This window comes from Rhododendron vialii, chromosome 5a, assembly GCF_030253575.1.
Source record: "Rhododendron vialii isolate Sample 1 chromosome 5a, ASM3025357v1".
Classification (NCBI taxonomy): Eukaryota; Viridiplantae; Streptophyta; class Magnoliopsida; order Ericales; family Ericaceae; genus Rhododendron; species Rhododendron vialii.
In genome coordinates this window covers 30,070,699-30,088,563 of record NC_080561.1, presented here as the reverse complement: position 1 = coordinate 30,088,563, position 17,865 = coordinate 30,070,699, and the positions used below count along the sequence as shown (strand labels likewise).

General features: G+C 37.8%; 4 protein-coding genes across 5 annotated transcripts; 2 read left to right on the top strand and 2 right to left on the bottom strand.

Moving 5' to 3' along the window:
* The first annotated feature begins 4,203 nt into the window (after positions 1 to 4,203).
* On the top strand, positions 4,204 to 6,262 carry LOC131327407 (protein MAINTENANCE OF MERISTEMS-like). The gene is made up of 3 exons (XM_058360548.1): positions 4,204 to 4,966; positions 5,357 to 5,515; positions 5,585 to 6,262. Exons 1-3 carry the CDS (start codon positions 4,934 to 4,936, stop codon positions 6,089 to 6,091), a joined length of 699 nt encoding a protein of 232 aa, XP_058216531.1. The 5' UTR covers positions 4,204 to 4,933; the 3' UTR covers positions 6,092 to 6,262.
* A 1,451-nt stretch (positions 6,263 to 7,713) lies between these two features.
* On the bottom strand, positions 7,714 to 8,427 carry LOC131327410 (uncharacterized). The gene is made up of 2 exons (XM_058360550.1): positions 8,197 to 8,427; positions 7,714 to 8,032 (listed from the first exon to the last, which is right to left on the bottom strand). Exons 1-2 carry the CDS (start codon positions 8,365 to 8,367, stop codon positions 7,865 to 7,867), a joined length of 339 nt encoding a protein of 112 aa, XP_058216533.1. The 5' UTR covers positions 8,368 to 8,427; the 3' UTR covers positions 7,714 to 7,864.
* A 494-nt stretch (positions 8,428 to 8,921) lies between these two features.
* Positions 8,922 to 12,767, bottom strand: LOC131327795 (protein FAR1-RELATED SEQUENCE 5-like). Its single transcript, XM_058360926.1, has 5 exons — positions 12,534 to 12,767; positions 11,820 to 11,922; positions 10,548 to 11,718; positions 10,350 to 10,441; positions 8,922 to 9,229 (listed from the first exon to the last, which is right to left on the bottom strand). The coding sequence occupies exons 1-5, from the start codon at positions 12,708 to 12,710 to the stop codon at positions 8,922 to 8,924; spliced, it is 1,851 nt and encodes a 616-aa protein (XP_058216909.1). The 5' UTR covers positions 12,711 to 12,767.
* A 2,350-nt stretch (positions 12,768 to 15,117) lies between these two features.
* On the top strand, positions 15,118 to 16,442 carry LOC131327408 (uncharacterized). Of its 2 annotated transcripts, XR_009200297.1 has the most exons (3): positions 15,118 to 15,919; positions 16,096 to 16,224; positions 16,406 to 16,442. XR_009200297.1 is itself a non-coding variant. In XM_058360549.1 (2 exons), exon 1 carries the CDS (start codon positions 15,132 to 15,134, stop codon positions 15,732 to 15,734), a length of 603 nt encoding a protein of 200 aa, XP_058216532.1. In that variant the 5' UTR covers positions 15,118 to 15,131; the 3' UTR covers positions 15,735 to 15,919; positions 16,096 to 16,390. The 2 variants fall into 2 exon arrangements, 1 of the variants encoding a protein (XP_058216532.1); XM_058360549.1 differs by lacking the exon at positions 16,406 to 16,442 and having other exon boundaries at positions 16,096 to 16,390.
* The last annotated feature ends 1,423 nt before the right edge of the window (positions 16,443 to 17,865 follow it).

Genomic DNA, 17,865 nt, shown 5'->3' with positions numbered 1-17,865 from the left:
CCACAATCAATAATAATTATACCCAAGTAAAATACATGTCTAAAAAATCACAAATTCAGTAACAATACCATATATTGTTGTTATCTTAGCACAATGTGTTGTACGAAATTTAAACTAAAATTATTTTTAATTTCTGCCACATTATTTTTTAAAATTTTAAAATATCCGCCATATTATCTTAACTTTCAATTCCATCCTCTTTTTTTTTTTGAAATTTTAATTTTTCCCTATACAATACCTCAAAATTTTAAACTAAAAATGAAATTCTCGCTCAAAATTTTCATCCAAGAAATTCACCAAAACGTAAGTACTATACCCAAATTTTTTATTACAATTGCAATTTCCTCTCGAAATCAAATTTTCTCTCTAAAAAATTTTATCCAAAAAATCAAAATCCCTCCAATTTTCGTGGATAAATGAGAGTTTATTAAAAAACTAATTATTCAACTGTCTCAAGACAAGGATTTAGGTTCAACCTTTCAGGTGAAATGGGTTGAGTATGATTGTCAAAAGTATGACCAATTTTAACTTAAGTTTTGTTTTTTAATTTTTTGTTAGGATGATCAATCTAAGCCGTTAGGATATCAAGTCTTGTGATATTCAACATTTTTACTAAAACCAAAGATTATCGGATATTGACAAGTACGTATCAGAAGACATTATTATTTAATAATGTCATGTTGATCAAATTGAACTAAAAAATTGATCATATCGAACAGTCTAACTTTATTGGTTTATTAAATTAGTTTTAAATTATTTTATTGTTTTCATAATTTTTAAATTTAATAGTTTAGAAAGTTAAAAAAAAATCCTAAAAACCCCAATTTCTAAACCACCCAAATTGATATTGGACTGTATTTGAAAGCCCATTAAAGATAGAAGAGAGATAAACTAAACAATAGAGTAAGTGATGACCGGTTAGACAGGTTGCACTTTTTTTTAATTAAAAAATTGAATGGTTAAGATTAGATTATTTCAAATCCAAAGAAATATATAGAGGGTGTGTACGGTACACACTTATTAAGAAGTGTGTACCATAGGTCTACCCTTTCAAATATCTATTTAGTGTTTGTTTGGATTTGGTTTCTAAATATTGCATCCCATTCGTTTTGGGGTTTTGGATTTATTATTCTATTTCTTTTCAATCATTACTCTCATTTTTCTCTCTATCTCTCTCTAATCATTACCCATATTTTCAATATTACTTTATTTCTCTCTCCACTCATTACCTACAAATTTAAAATCCCCCAAAACGAATAGGGTCGCAAGATTCTCTCTCCTTTTTTCCACCAGATCAGACGACGTTTGGTATGGTAGTTAATTAAGTACATACCAAGGCTCTGAATATTATACCGGTTAGAGTACCGATTTTCCTAGTATATATATAGTACGGTACCAATACCGGTTAGATACCGGTACGGTTTCGAATTTACCGCAATTAGTAGGATAAAAGAGTGTGCTCTATGATACACACACTTTCTTTGGGGTTAAATTAAATGGAAAATGATTTTGGCACTGCAGTTGGCACTCTAAAATTTGTTTTTTAGTGTATCTTGCTATGTATAATTTTCACGCTAAAAGACAAATTTTAGAGTGCTATCATAAAAGAATTGAGTGTCAAAATCATTTGACTAAATTAGGATACACACACCCTTTCCAATAAAACTATGGAGTATTTGTCGTTCGGCTAAATAAGCCAAGCGGCTTATTTTTTTATCCTTATTCAATTTTCTTCGCATTTGTTAATTTTTTGTCAATTTTTTTGGGATTATTGCTTTGTCATGACGGCGTGCTCTTAAAACCACTGTTTTTTTAACCGATAAAAGAAGGGAGTTTATAAATGCAACTGCGAATTTACTGCATGTAACCTTTTACTAACTTAAACCACAAATCTTATAAAAATTTGTTACCATACAACCCCAAAATAGGCGTGAACTTCCAAAATTATCCCTCCCCAATCCACCGGCCAAATTTTTTTGAAAACCTTCCATTCCCCTCTCGGCCTCTCTCTGTTTTCTGAAAAACCCACTTGAAAACCCTCGGCTCCAATTCTGAAACCCACCCGAAACACCACCACTTCCCTTCCCCCTTCTCCCTGTTCTTCTCCCTCACTACCTCTGTTGTCTCCATTGTCGAACCACCATCGCCACACATCAGCAAGCACCACCAAGGTGGCATCACTACCGTCGTCCGACCCAACTCCTTGAAAAGGTAATTTTTGAATCCCTAACTGATACAATCAGATATTAGAACTTGATTTTAGGTTTTCTGTTCAATTATTAGAGTCTGAAAATCTGGTGCCATATTCAGACATATAAACTTGAAATTTTCAATTTATTTCAGATGTTTGAAATTGATTTCTGTGACAGATTTCGAACTTAAGAATTTGATTTTTTACATTTATTTGAGATGTTTGAATCTGAAACAGATTGAAAATTATAGTGGTTCCTCTATGTTCATTTTATATGTTTCTAATCAACTGTAAATAACTTTGCACACCATGTGTTCGCTGAAATTCCTAAGAGAAAAACCAATGTAGAAAAGAGGACTAGTTGATCCGATTATTTTCTGTCAAAGAGTTTCACTAAAGGACGGAGTGCATTTATCAAAGAAGAGATTGGAAATCACTACCTTTGTTTGTTTTTCTTAATAACTCTATTGAATAGGCGTTGGTGTTATAGCAATTGTAATTCAGCAGCTCATTGTTCCGAACTTTAGGAGTTAGTTTCTCATTAATGGATAATCTAGCTGCGATTAAAAATGTAATAATGATGATCAGAACTTTAGTTGTATAATCATCCGTAGTTATATGTGAACCTTTAGGCGGGAAAAAACCCAATTCTCATGTTAATCTTTAGTCCACTGCTCTCCAGTTCAAACATTCAAATCTCTAAAAGTTGTACATGGAGCAAATCTGGAATATAAAGGTTCTCTCACACTAAGACACATTGTAGAAGTTTACATTTCTTACGTTGGGTCGTTTGACTCATTTGTGTTTGGTCCTGGAAGTACTTATTTGACAACTTTGTTGCTATTTGAGCAATACCTAAATCTTATGGAATGTTGTTAACTTAGGCAATTATTGTCTTTTCTTTTTTCAAATTTTTGTTAGCATGTTGAAGAGCCTAGTTACTATGGTGCTTGGGAGAGTGATAGAATGAATAACCATTTTGGTAATTGTTGCTTGTGACTCATGCATGGGAATTATGATGGAGAGCATAAAAATAAACATGTTGCAATCTAGTCATCCACATCATTCAGTTCCTAAGATGGATTAGATGGAAAGAATTACAGCTACGAAGTGGATAGATAAAACACTATGGAAACAGGTTACGTGACTGTCCAACTTTTCATGGGTTTCAGCCTAGAACACATCCTAGGTTGGGAAAACACAAAGAAGGCAAACGAATCCACCAACGTCATGCAATCTACAAATGCATTGTGCGTAAGATAGATTCACAGACGAAATCCACATTCGAAAATTCAAAGAATAATGAAAGTAAACAATAGAGCAGTAAGATATGAAGTCTAATGGTATGAAGGCAATAGTATTGCTTGTGAGTTTCATATTATTTATTTTTTCCTTTTCATGGTATAACACTTATATGCGCAAATTATTATTTTTGGGCAATAAATGAAGGTCTTTTCCACTTGGGTACTGGTTTTTCTATGTTTCTTTCTTATAATATTTTTCCAAGAATGGGTCTTATTTGCTTATACTATGTGAGATGTTCTATCATTTTAGATGTTTAAAATTGATTTTTTTGACGGAAAATGTAGAGGAATCCATGTGCTAAAGGTTGATTGCTCTGAATTGGTGAATACAGGAAAATGAAGAGGACTTGTCCTACTATTTCAGCAAGAAAGAGGAAGGCTGACCAAACTTTAACTTCAGAAGTTGGAGAAGTTGGAGGGAGAGGACGATGACAGAGGCAGAAGAAGGTTGTCAGAGAGGTCGGGGAGGAGGGGAACAGGCCTGAGGCAGAGCAACAAGTGGAGGAGAATGCTATAGAGGCAGAGGAGGAGGCTAGGCCCAATGCACAGGCGGATAAGGTCCAGGAGGAGGCCAGGCCGGATGCACAGGTGGGGGAGGATGAGGCAAGGCCTGATGGACAGGCGGAGGAGGAGGCTAGGCCCGATGCACATGAGGCTGATGCACACATTGAGGCTTCGGTTGTATGTAGAGGGCGAGGGAGAGGGCGACAACAGAGGCAGAGGCATGATGAGGTTCCGGTTGGTACAGAATATCCGAGCTTGTTAAAGGATTTCAGGAATCATGTTGCAGGTGATATTTGGAATGGTAGGGAGCGACAGTTGTTGAAAATATATAACCACTCGCGTTATTTGAAAATTTGGGAGCTACCGACAACCAATCGTAGGTTCATGGATAGGGTTAAAGCTTCAGGGTTGTTTCCACTCGCTCAAATTACTTACAGGTATTGCAACAAGGTGTTAGTGTCTGCGTTTGTGGAGAGGTGGCACCCAGAGACAAACAACTTCCACTTTGGGTTTGGGGAGATGACCATTACACTTGAAGACGTGCTCTATCTTGTTGGGCTCCCAGTCGAGGGGTTAGCTGTGCATGCAGAGGTTCATAGTAAGGAGGATTGTGTTGCTCTTATGCATAGATGTCTTGGTGTGACAGTGGCTGCAGCGAGTGACGCTGTTTCTTGTGGTGGTGTTGCACTGGTTGAAAAATACTTTCATGAATGTGGGAGATGATGCCACAGATGAGAGGGTGGATTATTGTGCACGGGCTTTCTTGTTGTACCTTCTCAGGACCACACTATTTGTGGACAAGACTGGAATTAGGGTGAATGTTTCCTGCCTCGCTCTTTTGTCTGACTTGGGATAGGTCAAGAGGTATGCTTGGGGTGTAGGAGCATTGGGGTTCCTGTATAGGCAGCTTGGACAAGCAAGTAGAAGTCACGTTATGCAGATGGGTGGCTACATGACCTTGTTGGAGGTAGTTAGTTATTTTCAAAAATATTGCTACACGAACAACGATTTAGATATCTCTCGCACATTAATTACATGTATTTATTCATCAAATACGTGAAAAAATTAGATATCTCTCGCACATTATACACGGACAATTTACTTAAAAAATTGAAATGAGAGACAGAGAGTTATAGAGAAAGAGAGACATGTTCAAACTTAAAGAGATTTGCTAGAGAGAGAGAGAGGATATAGATACATGCATACACATTGATAGACTTTGTACTTTTTATAATTGGGACATGAATTTTATAGATTTGGGACATTAATTTTGACACGGATACGGACACGTTAAACTTGCAATGTACACATGGATTCTGAATTACTAAATATATGAATTATGTGTACTAAAATGCAGGCATGGATTCAAGAGCATTTTCCTATGTTCCAGCACGCCATAAATGCAAACTACACGGAGGACCTACCACGGGCAGCACACTGGCAAAGTCGTAAGGAGGCTAAGTCGGCCACCACAGTCCGCTACCGTGAGATGTTGGACGATGTCCAAGCTAGCCAGGTAACTAGAATACATACTTGTAAGTTTTATTGAACTAATCAATTGACTTATGCAAAATTTGTTGGGCAGATGGTTTTTAACCCGTATAGAGAACGTAGGCAAGTTGTGGCAGATATAGCTTTATACACTGGCTGCATCTGTTGCATGATCGTCGTTGAGCCCTACCTACCGGACAGAGTTTTGAGGCAGTTCGGCCTTGTGCAGTTAGTCCCCGGGCCTCCGTTAGCCCCGTTGCGGGGTACTAGAGGATCTACGTCTGCTACCTACAGTGTGGTGTACCAGTATACAAATGGTCTTTGGCAAAATTGGCGTGACCATATGCTACATGAGGACAAGCGAGTTCCGGTTACACCTGGAATTCCTTGGGAGTCACACCAAGACTACCTTCCTTGGTTTAGGAGGGTCTCACACTTGAAGGTGGCACGTGGTCGCAGAGACGGGCATAATATTGAGAGTGCAGAAGAGCGGATTGCAGCGGCTTTGGTCCTTTTAGACAGTTGCTTGAGTGGAACACATATTTCCCCGTTTGACATGAAAAATACCCTTCGTGAAGTGCAGAGGATTTTGAGGGGCTAAGACGCTGCTCACCCTAGCACACCAGGTCCTAGCTCAGGTTGTTTTTTCGCTCGGCACGCTCGGCGCAACCATTTCACTTGACACATGGTCTGTGGTGGAATACCTTTTGTTTTATGATGGATTAGTAATGCCATATGGCGTTCATGACAGACATATTTTGCACTAGTTAGCCATGGTAGTTCTCGATGGATGTATTTATTTTGTGTATTATTTGATGATGTAGGATATGGCGATTGATGGATACTATGTTCAATTTCTTGGTAGCATAATTTTTGACAAATATGTTGCTAATATATGTGTTAGCTTATTCGTGCATTTGACAAATACTTGCGGCTACAGGTTTGTAGAAAATTAAATAAATAAACAACTGTCGCATTTGTTTTACCAACATTCGGATGTTAAAATTTGAAAAGTCATGTCAATTTCAAACCCTAGAGTATGACATTATAGCAATATTTCATATTCTAGAAATTGAACCCAACCCAGTCCTTACCAACATACTATGCAAATATTTCAATATCTAGAACTAGAAATATTACAAAAACTTCATACATTAGAATATGAAAATCCTCAAAAATTTAGAACTCTAGAGTATGAAATTTTACCAACACTTCAGATTCTAGAAATTGAACCCAACCTAGCCCTTACCAACATACTATGCAAACATTTCAATATCTAGAACTAGAAATATTACAAAAACTTCATACATTAGAATATGAAAATCCTCAAAAATTTAGAACTCTAGAGTATGAAATTTTCCCAACATTTCAGATTCTAGAAATTGAACCCAACTCAGTCCTTACCAACATACTATGCAAACATTTCAATATCTAGAACTAGAAATATTAAAAAAAATTCATACATTAGAATATGAAAATCCTCAAAAATTTGGAACTCTAGAGTATGAAATTTTACCAACATTTCAGATTCTAGAAATTGAACCCAGCCCAGTCCTTAACAACATACTATCCAAACATTTCAATATCTAGAACTAGAAATATTACATAAACTTCATACATTAGAATATGAAAATCCTCAAAAGTTTGGAACTTTAGAGTATGAACTTTTACCAACATTTTAGATTCCAGAAATTGAACTACGTTATCCGAAACGCATAAATTAAATTATACCAACCTAGTCTGTGCATTACATCAATATCATACATTACAAAATGAAAATCCTTATAAATTTCAAACTCTAGAGTATGAAATAATGCCAGTATTTCAGATTCCAGAAATTGAAATACATAATCTGAAATATATAAATTATAGTAACCAGTATCTTACCACATTGGTGCCTACTATCCTGTGAAATCAACATGTCCAAGCGTAATCAAATGTAGGCAAGGGGATGGGGCGGATATCGTAGTGGAAGGAACGTAAGGCATTGGTGATTCGATTACAAGATGAGCACCACGTGAAAAACAAATGCTATGAGGTGGCCCATGTCTGGCATGGATATGAAATTGCATAACAAAATCAGAAATTAAAGTATGAAATTTTTACTAATTTCGAATTCATTACATTGAAATATTTCCCAAATTTCATGTACTAGAGTATGATTGTAAGCAGTTTGCTCAAACTCTAGCATCTGAAAGTTCTTTGTCTGACTGCCAACATTCATCCATAAGTACCTGATTGCCAACATTCATCCATAAGTACCAAAATACGTACAACTACAATTTGTCAGATATTAGGATCCAAAGTGCAATCACCATTCTATTTCCCAAAATACGAGCACAAAGTACAAGATACATTTGACAAATAAAAATGTCTAATCCATATCAATGACCTCCTTTGTTGCAACGTCATTGCCAATGATCTCCTTGAACTTTTGAATGGCCTTGACATATGGTACATCCCAATTTTTGGCTATAGAGTCGCGATAGATTGTCCAATTGCAAGCTATTAGTGGCATGGGAGAACCCTTTTTGAGGAACACCTGCCATAGTAGGTTTTAAAAAAAATTAACTTTAATTGGACTTTAAGAGTAACATTCATTATGTACAAATGAGAGGGTATGTATAACAATTACATTGACTTGGACTTCAAGAGCAACATTCGTTATATAGAAATGTGCAAATAATAAACTAATAACTTGAGTACCTGTACAAAGTGTCCGCCATCAACGAATCCAATAGCAATAACCTTTCGCTTCATGGAGGGTAGGGGTTTAGATTGGAGGGAAAGGAATGTAAGGCATTGTAGTTTTGATAAGTGGATGAGGACACAGTTATAAGTAGAGGCTATGAGGTGACCCATGTCTGGCATTGTCATCCACTTAGCCTGTGGCGCTGGACTTTCATACCAATTTAAAATGCCATGTAATTCCCAAGCCCTCCCCGCTCCTCAATGCCACTCTTTCGTACAAGTCAAAATTTGCATCCAACTCTCTTAGCAAATCAATTCTTACTTGTTTCCACTCATGCTAATTACAATCCTCATTGATGAATTGCCCGGAACCCACAATTCCCATCAGATTCAACATCCTTAACCGATTCGATGTAAGGTCTTATTGGTTCCAGAAATTGATCAATGAAGTGGCATGTTGAAACTTGTGCTGCAACTTTTTCTTTGGCTCTCGGATTGCGCCGCGGTTTCTGTTTGACTGCCTTGGGGGTTTCAAGGGAGGGTTGAAGGGAGGCCAAAACGTGCTCAAACTCCGAAGGATCCCTACGCGTCGAATTTTTTACTTTGGTTGCATTTCGCACTTTGGCTGCATTTTTTTCTTTTGTTGACATGCGACCGCGTGGCTTTGCCTTCTCTTGGGGTTCAACAAGGGTAGTGCAATCCGGATTGATAGCCTCTTCGAACTTTTTGAACATATTGCGCTAGACATCAGGCTTTTCACTAACAAATCTATCGTAGAAAATCTGAAACTTAGCCTTAATTGTCTCCCCCAACGAAGCATCATTCTTGGCTGGAACCAAAGACAGCCTTTTCCAATGGTCGTGTGTTAACTCAAGCGGTAGAGGGATATTTTTCGTCTTGTAATGAGCAATCTCATGAGCGCAAGGTAAACCATGGGTGTACCTCAAAGCACACTCGCACGCATGGTTCGATTCCACAATCCATTCAACTTGACGAGACGCGGCTAAACATGTGTCATGCCATTCTTCGAAACAACTCCCCTCAGCATCTCAAATATAGGACTCCTAAATTCATGTGGGATAAAAGTAAGACTCTTCTCCAAAGAAGCTTTGACTTCAGTTTCTTGTAACAAAATAAGTCAGTGCATTCACTACAAGAAAAATTGCATTGGGTGACGAATGAAAATCGTCGCAAATTGTATGTTTTTCGTCTCAAATAATATAGGTGACGAAAAAAAATTTGTCGATTAAAGGTTGTCGAGGATTCCTACCTGGTGACGAAATCTATTTTTCGTCACCTATAGTGCCTTTTGGTGACGAAAAATTTCGTCACGGAAAAATGACTTGGTGACGAAATTTTCTTCGTCACCTATTGTGCTTTTTTGATGACAAAAAATTTCGTCACAAATTATTCCCTTTGGCTCGTCAAAAGTGACCCATTGGTGACGAAATTTTTCGTCACGAAAGAAATTCTTATATGTGAAAAAAATCTCACTTTCTTGCTCCTGCGGGGTTTCAAACCTGAGTCTCCTATGTTTTGCACGCATGCTTTAACCAACTACACCACACAAACTTTTCAGCATATGTTTGAAATATCTAATATATAACACATACATTGAACATTAAAATATATTTTGAACGCCATTTTTAACTATTAAACATTAAAATTAGCAATTTTAATAAACATGAAAGTCGTAGCTCTTTATGTTATTGTTCAAACCCAATTTAGATTATCTCAATCGGAGTTCTGAGCAAAGAGTTATGCCCGAAATATATTTGGTGACAAAGCGTAATTCATAAATTTCGTCACCAAAGGATAAATTTTTCGTCACTGAAAATGTAAAAAGAAGACGAAAATATTTTTCGTCACCAAATTGGTTTATTTGGCGAAAAAATATTTTTTCCGTCACCGAATAGTTATTTTTTGTGACAAAAAATAATTTCGTCTCATTTTTTACTCTTTTGGTGACGAAAATTTTATTTCGTCGCCAAATAGGAGCCTTTGGTGACAAGAATATCTTTTTCGTCACTAAATAGTTATAATTGGTGACAAAATAATTTCGTCAAGGAAGTTATCAAAACAGTGACGAATTTATTTTTTTGTCGCCAAATATACTCATTTAGCGACGAAATTAAATTTTGTCGCCACTTTTTCGTCACTAAACATACTTTTTCTTGTAGTGATTTTCTCCCATATATTGTCAAAGTTGCATTGGGAGTGCTCTAGTTGATGTTTTAGCGCAGCATGTGCACTCTCCGCCCTACGAAAAAATAAATATATCCAGACGTTAGCCATATCAAATAACATATATAGATTTTACTTGAAATGCAAAAAGAAAGTGCTTAAATTGCGAATAAAACATTTACCTATTACTTGTTAGGTTACCAAAATGCATGACTTTATCCGTCCAAGCTCCAACAAACCTCTCCTTATAAGGTATTAACCAATTTTTCTCAACATAATCAAGTGCTGCAGGAAACATTTGAAAATCACGCTTCAAAGCACGAAGGCACTCTTCATACTGTGTAGCACTCGCTGAAAGGACAACTAGGCCCCAACTACAACTAAACTCCTCCCACGTCTTGTCATCAAACATCTTCCTACACTTAGCTAAGACGTTCTTTGAGATATGAAACCTACATAAGAGATTGGTAGCATGAGGGAAAACACTTCTGATGGCATTCATAAGCGTCAACTCCCTATCCATGACGATAACAACCGGAAGCGAATCGGCATCCATCATGCCCTTTAACTTCTCCAACACCCAAGTGTAGTTTTTCGCCTTTTCACACTCAATGAAAGCAAAGGCTACGTTAAAAGTCAACTCCGTACATGTTACGCCAACAATTTGTAGCAATGGAAACTTGTACCTATTTGTCTTGTACGTGCAATCCATCATTAACACTCGAGGGAAAGCACGTAACATCTCTCCAGCGCAAGGGGGAGCCCAAAACAAGTCCGTGACATTCCCATCCTTGTTCGAACGGTCCCAATTCACATAGCTAAAATGTTGTAGCCGAGCCATTAGATGTTGCATTTGAGTTCTCCCCGCTTTCTCTATCACTCCATACTTATGTCGTGCATTGTACACATCTCTGATTGTCGTGACGTTCGAAGGATCATTGCCCTTTAACTGACTTAGAATTTGTTTGGGTTTAACCATAGAGACTGACAAATCCACCAACATGGCAGTTTGCTCCACTGACAACCTTCCAGGATACGAATGCCCCTCCAAATACACCGCTGGGGGATAATTGTGAGTGCCATTGTGGATAGAGACAGTCCAACCATCATTGTCCTTTACACCTTTCAATAGAAATGGGCATTCAATTTTCTTTACGCCCGTGGAACGCGTCGCCCTTTTCTTCACAGCCACCTCCTCCCCCAAAGACTTCTTCACAAACTTCCTATACTTCCCGCTCCTTTCGCATGAAAACCTCATCCTTGGTTTGCGATTCTTAATAAACTTCTCCGAGGCCTTAATGATAATGACAAAGCCGTATCGTTTACCCGTAGATCTTGTCCACTCTACCAATTCTTTCTCGGACAAAAATACCTGTAGAAAGGTAAAAAAAATAATCATAACCCGCACCATAAGGCTGCACATGAAAAAAAACTCCATGGTTTGAAACACTCACCTTGTCCGTTGTGAAATGCTCCGTATAATATATCATATAGTGTAGGAGTGGGAGTAGGATTAGTTGCGGGTCCTACATGACTACCAAATGTTGAAGTGTCACCCTAGAACACCAAAAGAAAAATCAATTAAACACAATCTGCACAATATTCGAACTCTAAAGTTTAAAAGTTTGGCAACATTTCAAGTTTTAGAATATGATATTATCAGCAAGTCTCGAACTCTAGTGTTTGTAATTTTGTGATAAGTTCAAGATTTAGAATATGATATAAGTTTCAAACTTTAGAGTTTGCAAATTTAGCATAATTTTGAATTTTAGAATTTGAACACATCGGGACAGAACCAGCTTAAAAATGGGAGAGTGATTATTGTCTACAAATTCAAACTCTAGAGTTTGAAATTTCAGCAACATTTCGAGTTTTAGAATATGATATATCTGCAATTTTCAAACTCTAGAGTTTGAAATGTTGGCCTAATTTCAAGTTTTATAATCTGACAATGTCGTGCCAGAACCAGATTTAAAATGGAGGAGTGATTATTGTCGACAAGTTTCGAACTCTAGAGTTTGAAATTTTGGCATAATTTCGAGTTTTAGAATATGATATTGTTTCTAATTTTCAAACTCTAGAGTTTGAAATTATGGCGTAATTTCAATTTTTAGAATATGACAATGTCGGGACAGAACCAGGCTAAAAATGGAGGAGTGATGAGTTACCTCGTGCTGTGATTTTGGCTCTGAAACTACAACATCCATGGCTCCCTCTTCCTTGTCAACTTCCATTTCCATTGCACAACCTTCCAATCCCCAATCAAAATGCACATTGCTCTCATATGCTGGGTTCAAGACTTCTTCTTTACCAATGGAGGGAGAAGAAGCAATGGAGGTTTCCATTGAGAGTTAGAAGGTGTGAGGCGAGAGTTCGAAGGCAGATGTCGACTGAATTTATGGTGGGAGCTCAACAATGGTGGGAGCTCAACAATGGTGGTTTGGAATGGAACCAGAGAACCAGACGGTTTCCCCTAGAAGGAGATGGAAAAAAATGGAGGGAAACGTGGGTGGGTTATGGACTTATGGGATGTATGTTTTTTTGACGTGGTTATATATTTGTGGTTGTATGTAATAAAAGTAGGGATATTTTTGTCCATTTTTATAAGGGCATTTTTGTCCGAATATTATTTACTTAAAAACAAGTTACATGCAGTAAATTCGCAGTTGTATTTATAAACTCCCTAAAAGAAAACCCACTGGTTTTCTAGTAGTAACTTTTTCCAATATAACTTCACTTTTCCCAATTCAACTTCCCAATCCAATATGCTGGAGAAGATCACGAGGAGCCAGAGAATACGCCGGAGGAGCCAGATTTCGTTCCCATCTCCTCTTTTCCCTTTTTACCTTATTTTCCTCCATTTTCTCCACTGCCCGCACAAATGGGACTGTTTTGCAAAATACCGGCCGAAATCGCCGGTAACGCCATCTCGTCCGGTATTGTCTTCCGGTATCGACCGGAAATGACCGGTTTTGAGGCCGGGACGGTATTGTAGGGTAAGTGTTACGGCAGATGCCGTCATTGTTCCTCAAGAGATGTTACTACGTACATTACCACAAGAGATGTCGTGTAAATGATATTAGACGGAAAAAAAAAAAAAAAAAACTAGCTACCCTACAAGGCGATGTTGGCGATTTCTAATATTATGAAACCCTAGTCCACAACCCCTCTTTCCGCCGGCCGCCGCCGGCTGGTCGTCTCCAACCCGCCCCTACCCCTATCTTTTCTCTATCCCTATCTCCCTGTTTCCCTCCCTTTACCCTCTGTTTTGTTCCAGTTTCCTTCCTTCTCCTCATTACCATCAGCTTTCAGTCGTTACCGATCCTTCTTTCTACCGTGCTGATCGCCCCTCAACCACCGCGTTCTTGGGCTGTGTTTCCCCTGGCTGCTTAGCGCCCTTCAGATTCTGCGTGTTTGTTGAGGCTGCGTTCTGCTCTTCTTCCGCGCCTCCGTCTGCTTCTTCCCGTTGCCGATTTGAGGTAACTGTTACGCATTTCCGGATTGTATGAGACTTATTTAGCAATGGGTGATTGGATACCAGTTCTTAACAAACATAGAAATTAATGGCAAAATTTGTTCAAAACTTGTTCACATTGTTTGTGGATAATTTACCGGAGGACGTTAGCCAAAATTTGTTAAGAAAGACGCATAGCAAATTCGGAGTAGTTAAGGATGTGTTCATCCCTTTGAAACGTAGCAAGGCAACAGGGAGGAATTTTGGTTTTATTAGATATGATAATGAAAACTCGATCAGTTGAAAAAGCAATAAAAGAAACTAATGGCATTTGGATTGAGGGTAGGAAATTGTTTGTTAAATGGGCTAGTTTTGATCAAAGGCGTGAGAAAATTCAGCACAAAGCTTTTAACAAGTCAACCAATATTGTCCATGGTCCTCTCTTGGCTGAAACTAGCAAGATAGGAGAAGCTACAACTACCATGCACAATGTGGAAAACTCAAATCTAAGACCTCTCAACACCTGAGTGCTTGTACACGACCAACTTAATATCCAGATCGATCAGAATTGCATATTTCTCATTGTTAAGAAATTGGACATAAGTTTCTTTCGTAATAAGCCCCCCCCTCCCCCCCCCCCCTATCTCCTGGTATATCCTTCATGGGATAACTACCACTAACACTTTATTGGTGCAAATATGAATATTTAGACATAGTGGAAGCTCAACATCACCTGTCCCACAAGGATCCATCTCAATAGTAGAGAGTAATCCAGTCGAGGGATCTTGGGTTCCCGTTCATCTTTTGAATCTGGTCATAATTTTATTAAAGTTTTTTTGGTAGTATTATTCAAGACAAGGTTTTAAATCTCGGCCGTATGTATTGTACGAGGCAATAGGGTACAGTTTTTGAGCCTTCCAATATCTTTACATCCATATATACCAATGAGATGGAAAATCACATGTGTATCTCCGGTTTCCATCATGTTTTGGTCTGTTTTCAATTTTTTCAATTTACATACTGGTTCACGGCCATTATAGCCAATAGTCGATCGTTAAGGGTGATTTAGGAATTTTTTAAAAATTTATTTTCTTGTCAAAAATGTTTTTTAAAATTCAACGGCTACAATAGATTCCCTTTACGTATGTCGTTCGTTCGATTCTCCTGCTATTGTTACACTGCAACGAAAATACCACTACAATTTCGTTTCCGGTACTGATATTTAAAATCTTTGGGTTCTGGATATGTAGCATTGCTGGAAACTCATAATGTTGCGTCCTACACACAAGATCATAAACTACTAAAAGTAGTGATGGATATTTTTGTCATTGTTAGATTAGATCGAATATTATTCAACTCATTGCAGAGGACAACCTTGGAGGGTGTGAAGGATGAATACTGGAGATACACACCACTGCTTAAAGCTGCACTCAGAGGCGACTGGGACGCAGCCAGAAGATTCTTTGTCAAAGCTATCACAGCCCCAATCACAAACGTTTCTGAGACAGCGCTTCACATAGCAGTCGGGACTGGAGAAAGGGCAATCCATTTTGTGGAGAAGTTGATGGTGTTGATGCCAGTGGAAGCCTTGACATTGCGGGAAAAACATGGTGATACCGCCCTTCATACGGCTGGTACGGTTGGCAATACGAGGGCCGCTGTTGTTTTGGTGCAAAAAAATCCTGATTTACTCTACATTCACGGGTATCTTGACCGATTACCGCTCCATTGTGCTGCTCTATATGCTTGTAAAGACACCCTTTTGTTCTTATTGACCGTTACCAAGGATGATCATGTGTCTATGCCCTTCTCAAATGAAAATTTTGTTCGGCATGTCAATCATGCAATCAACTCCAGATTCTATGATAAGTCGATCGCCCAAGCTAAATATTCTATGTCAAGTGTATATAAATGAGAAATACCAACTATTCTACTGTGTTTATATTTTCACTTTTTGTTTCTTTTTGTCTTATCTGTGACAAACAGATGTAGGCCTCAATCTGGTGGGACGCTATCCCCAAGCAGCTCAATCAAGAGATGTAGTCCGCAATCTTCATGTTTTGGGAAGTATAGCTAGAAAGGCATCCGCATTACCCAGTGGTAGTGGCCTGAATTTTTGGCAACGCATTATCTATTGTTTTAAGTTTCTAGTCATCCCAACTCAATTTTTTTTTTCTTTTTAAATTTTGGATTTGTGTCTTATTTGACGTTGACCCCAAGTGCAATCTTATATCTAATAGCTTACATTTACATTACATATGTTTTTTCCTGCGAAGGTGTTCCTGTGAAATTGGAGACGTTCATCGCCATCAAAGATCCCATGAGTAGAGGCGACCTTGAGAATCCAACTGCTAATAGAAGATCTCAATTAATTGCACCCTTTACCGAGAGATTTATTTTCGCAGGTAAAAAACATGCCAATAAAGGCTATTTTTGGCGTAGTATATGTAGACTCCCAATATGAGTTGGGTGTTACGTTTTTTTCCTAATCTGTTGAGTATTCAGTTTAATTTTTTTTTGGGATCCACACTAGCATCTTCTTTCCATGTTTATTTCAATTAATCAATTTAGCTTTGGAATGTACAGGAAACCAAAAATTGCAGACCATGCCCTTGAAAGTGTTGGGGTGATGAATAACTAGTGCCAGTTAATTAATTTACTATTGAGCAGTTAATCTGTGTGTGTGTCTAAACTATGTCTCATTCAAGAATGATTATATATATGGCTTTTCTCAATTGCAGTGCCTCTCATCAAACACATCTGAGAGCAAAAACAAATACATCTTGAAGCACTTACACTACTCAAATGTGTATGCAAGGAAATTAGATCTTTAAATGACTCAAACGCTTACATATCATTTGCCAAAGATGCATTTATTAGTGCAACAAGGTTAGGGATTCATGAGATTATTGAAGAGATCGTACATTCATTCCCCGAGTTGATTTGGACGAGGGACAATGACAATCGTAACTTATTTCAACGAGTAGTTATAGATTGCCATGAAAATGTGTTCAACCTCTTATAACAAATGGGTGATCATAAATGATATATTACAATGTGTCGAGACAGTCATGAGGACACTATGTTGCACTTAGTCAGAAGATTGGCACCCCAAAGAAAACTCGATCTTGTTCCCGGTGCAGCTTTGTAGATGCAACGTGAGTTACAATGGTTTAAGGTGCGGCATCTTACTTTCTAATTTTCTAAGGATTGTTTACAAAAATATATATTCTTTTCAACATGCATGAATGAGTTAACAGTTATGAGCCAAACATACATATATGTGTCTGTCTGCAGGCCGTATTGTACGGACATGTTGATAATAGCTTGTCCTGCTTAGCTAAACGACACAACTAAAACAAGTATTTGACGTCTGCAGGCCGTGCGCGTACGGACATGTTGATAATAGCTTGTCCTGCTTAGCTAAACGACACACACATATATGTGTGTTTGGCTCATAACTGTTAACCCATTCATACATGTTGAAAGGAATATGTATTTTGTAAAGAATCTTTAGAAAGTATGCCATACCTTATACCATTGTAACTCACGCTGCATTTGCAAAGTTGCACCAAGAACAATATCGAGTTTTACTTGGGGTGCCAATCTTCCGACTAAGTGCAAGATAGTGTTCCCATTTTTGTCTCGAACCGTTGTAACATGTAGTTTATGATTAGTAATTTGATATAAGAGGTTGAACGCATTTTCATGGCGATATATAACTGCTCGTTGAAATAAGGTAGTATTATTGTCTTTGTCCATCGTTCACATTGACATGGGAAATGAATCCACGATCTCTTCTATAACCTCGTGAATCCCTAACCTTGATGCACTAATAACCGCTTCTTTGACAAATGATTTTTGCTCTTGGATGTGTTTGATGAGAGGCACTGCAATTGAGAAAAGCCTTAGATATGATAATTTTTGAATGAGTCATAGATTAGACACAAAAAAAGAAGGATTAATTGCTCAATAGTTGTGTTTTAAACTAACTTGCACTACTTGCTCTCATTACCCAAAAATTCAAAAACTTTTCAGAGCATGGT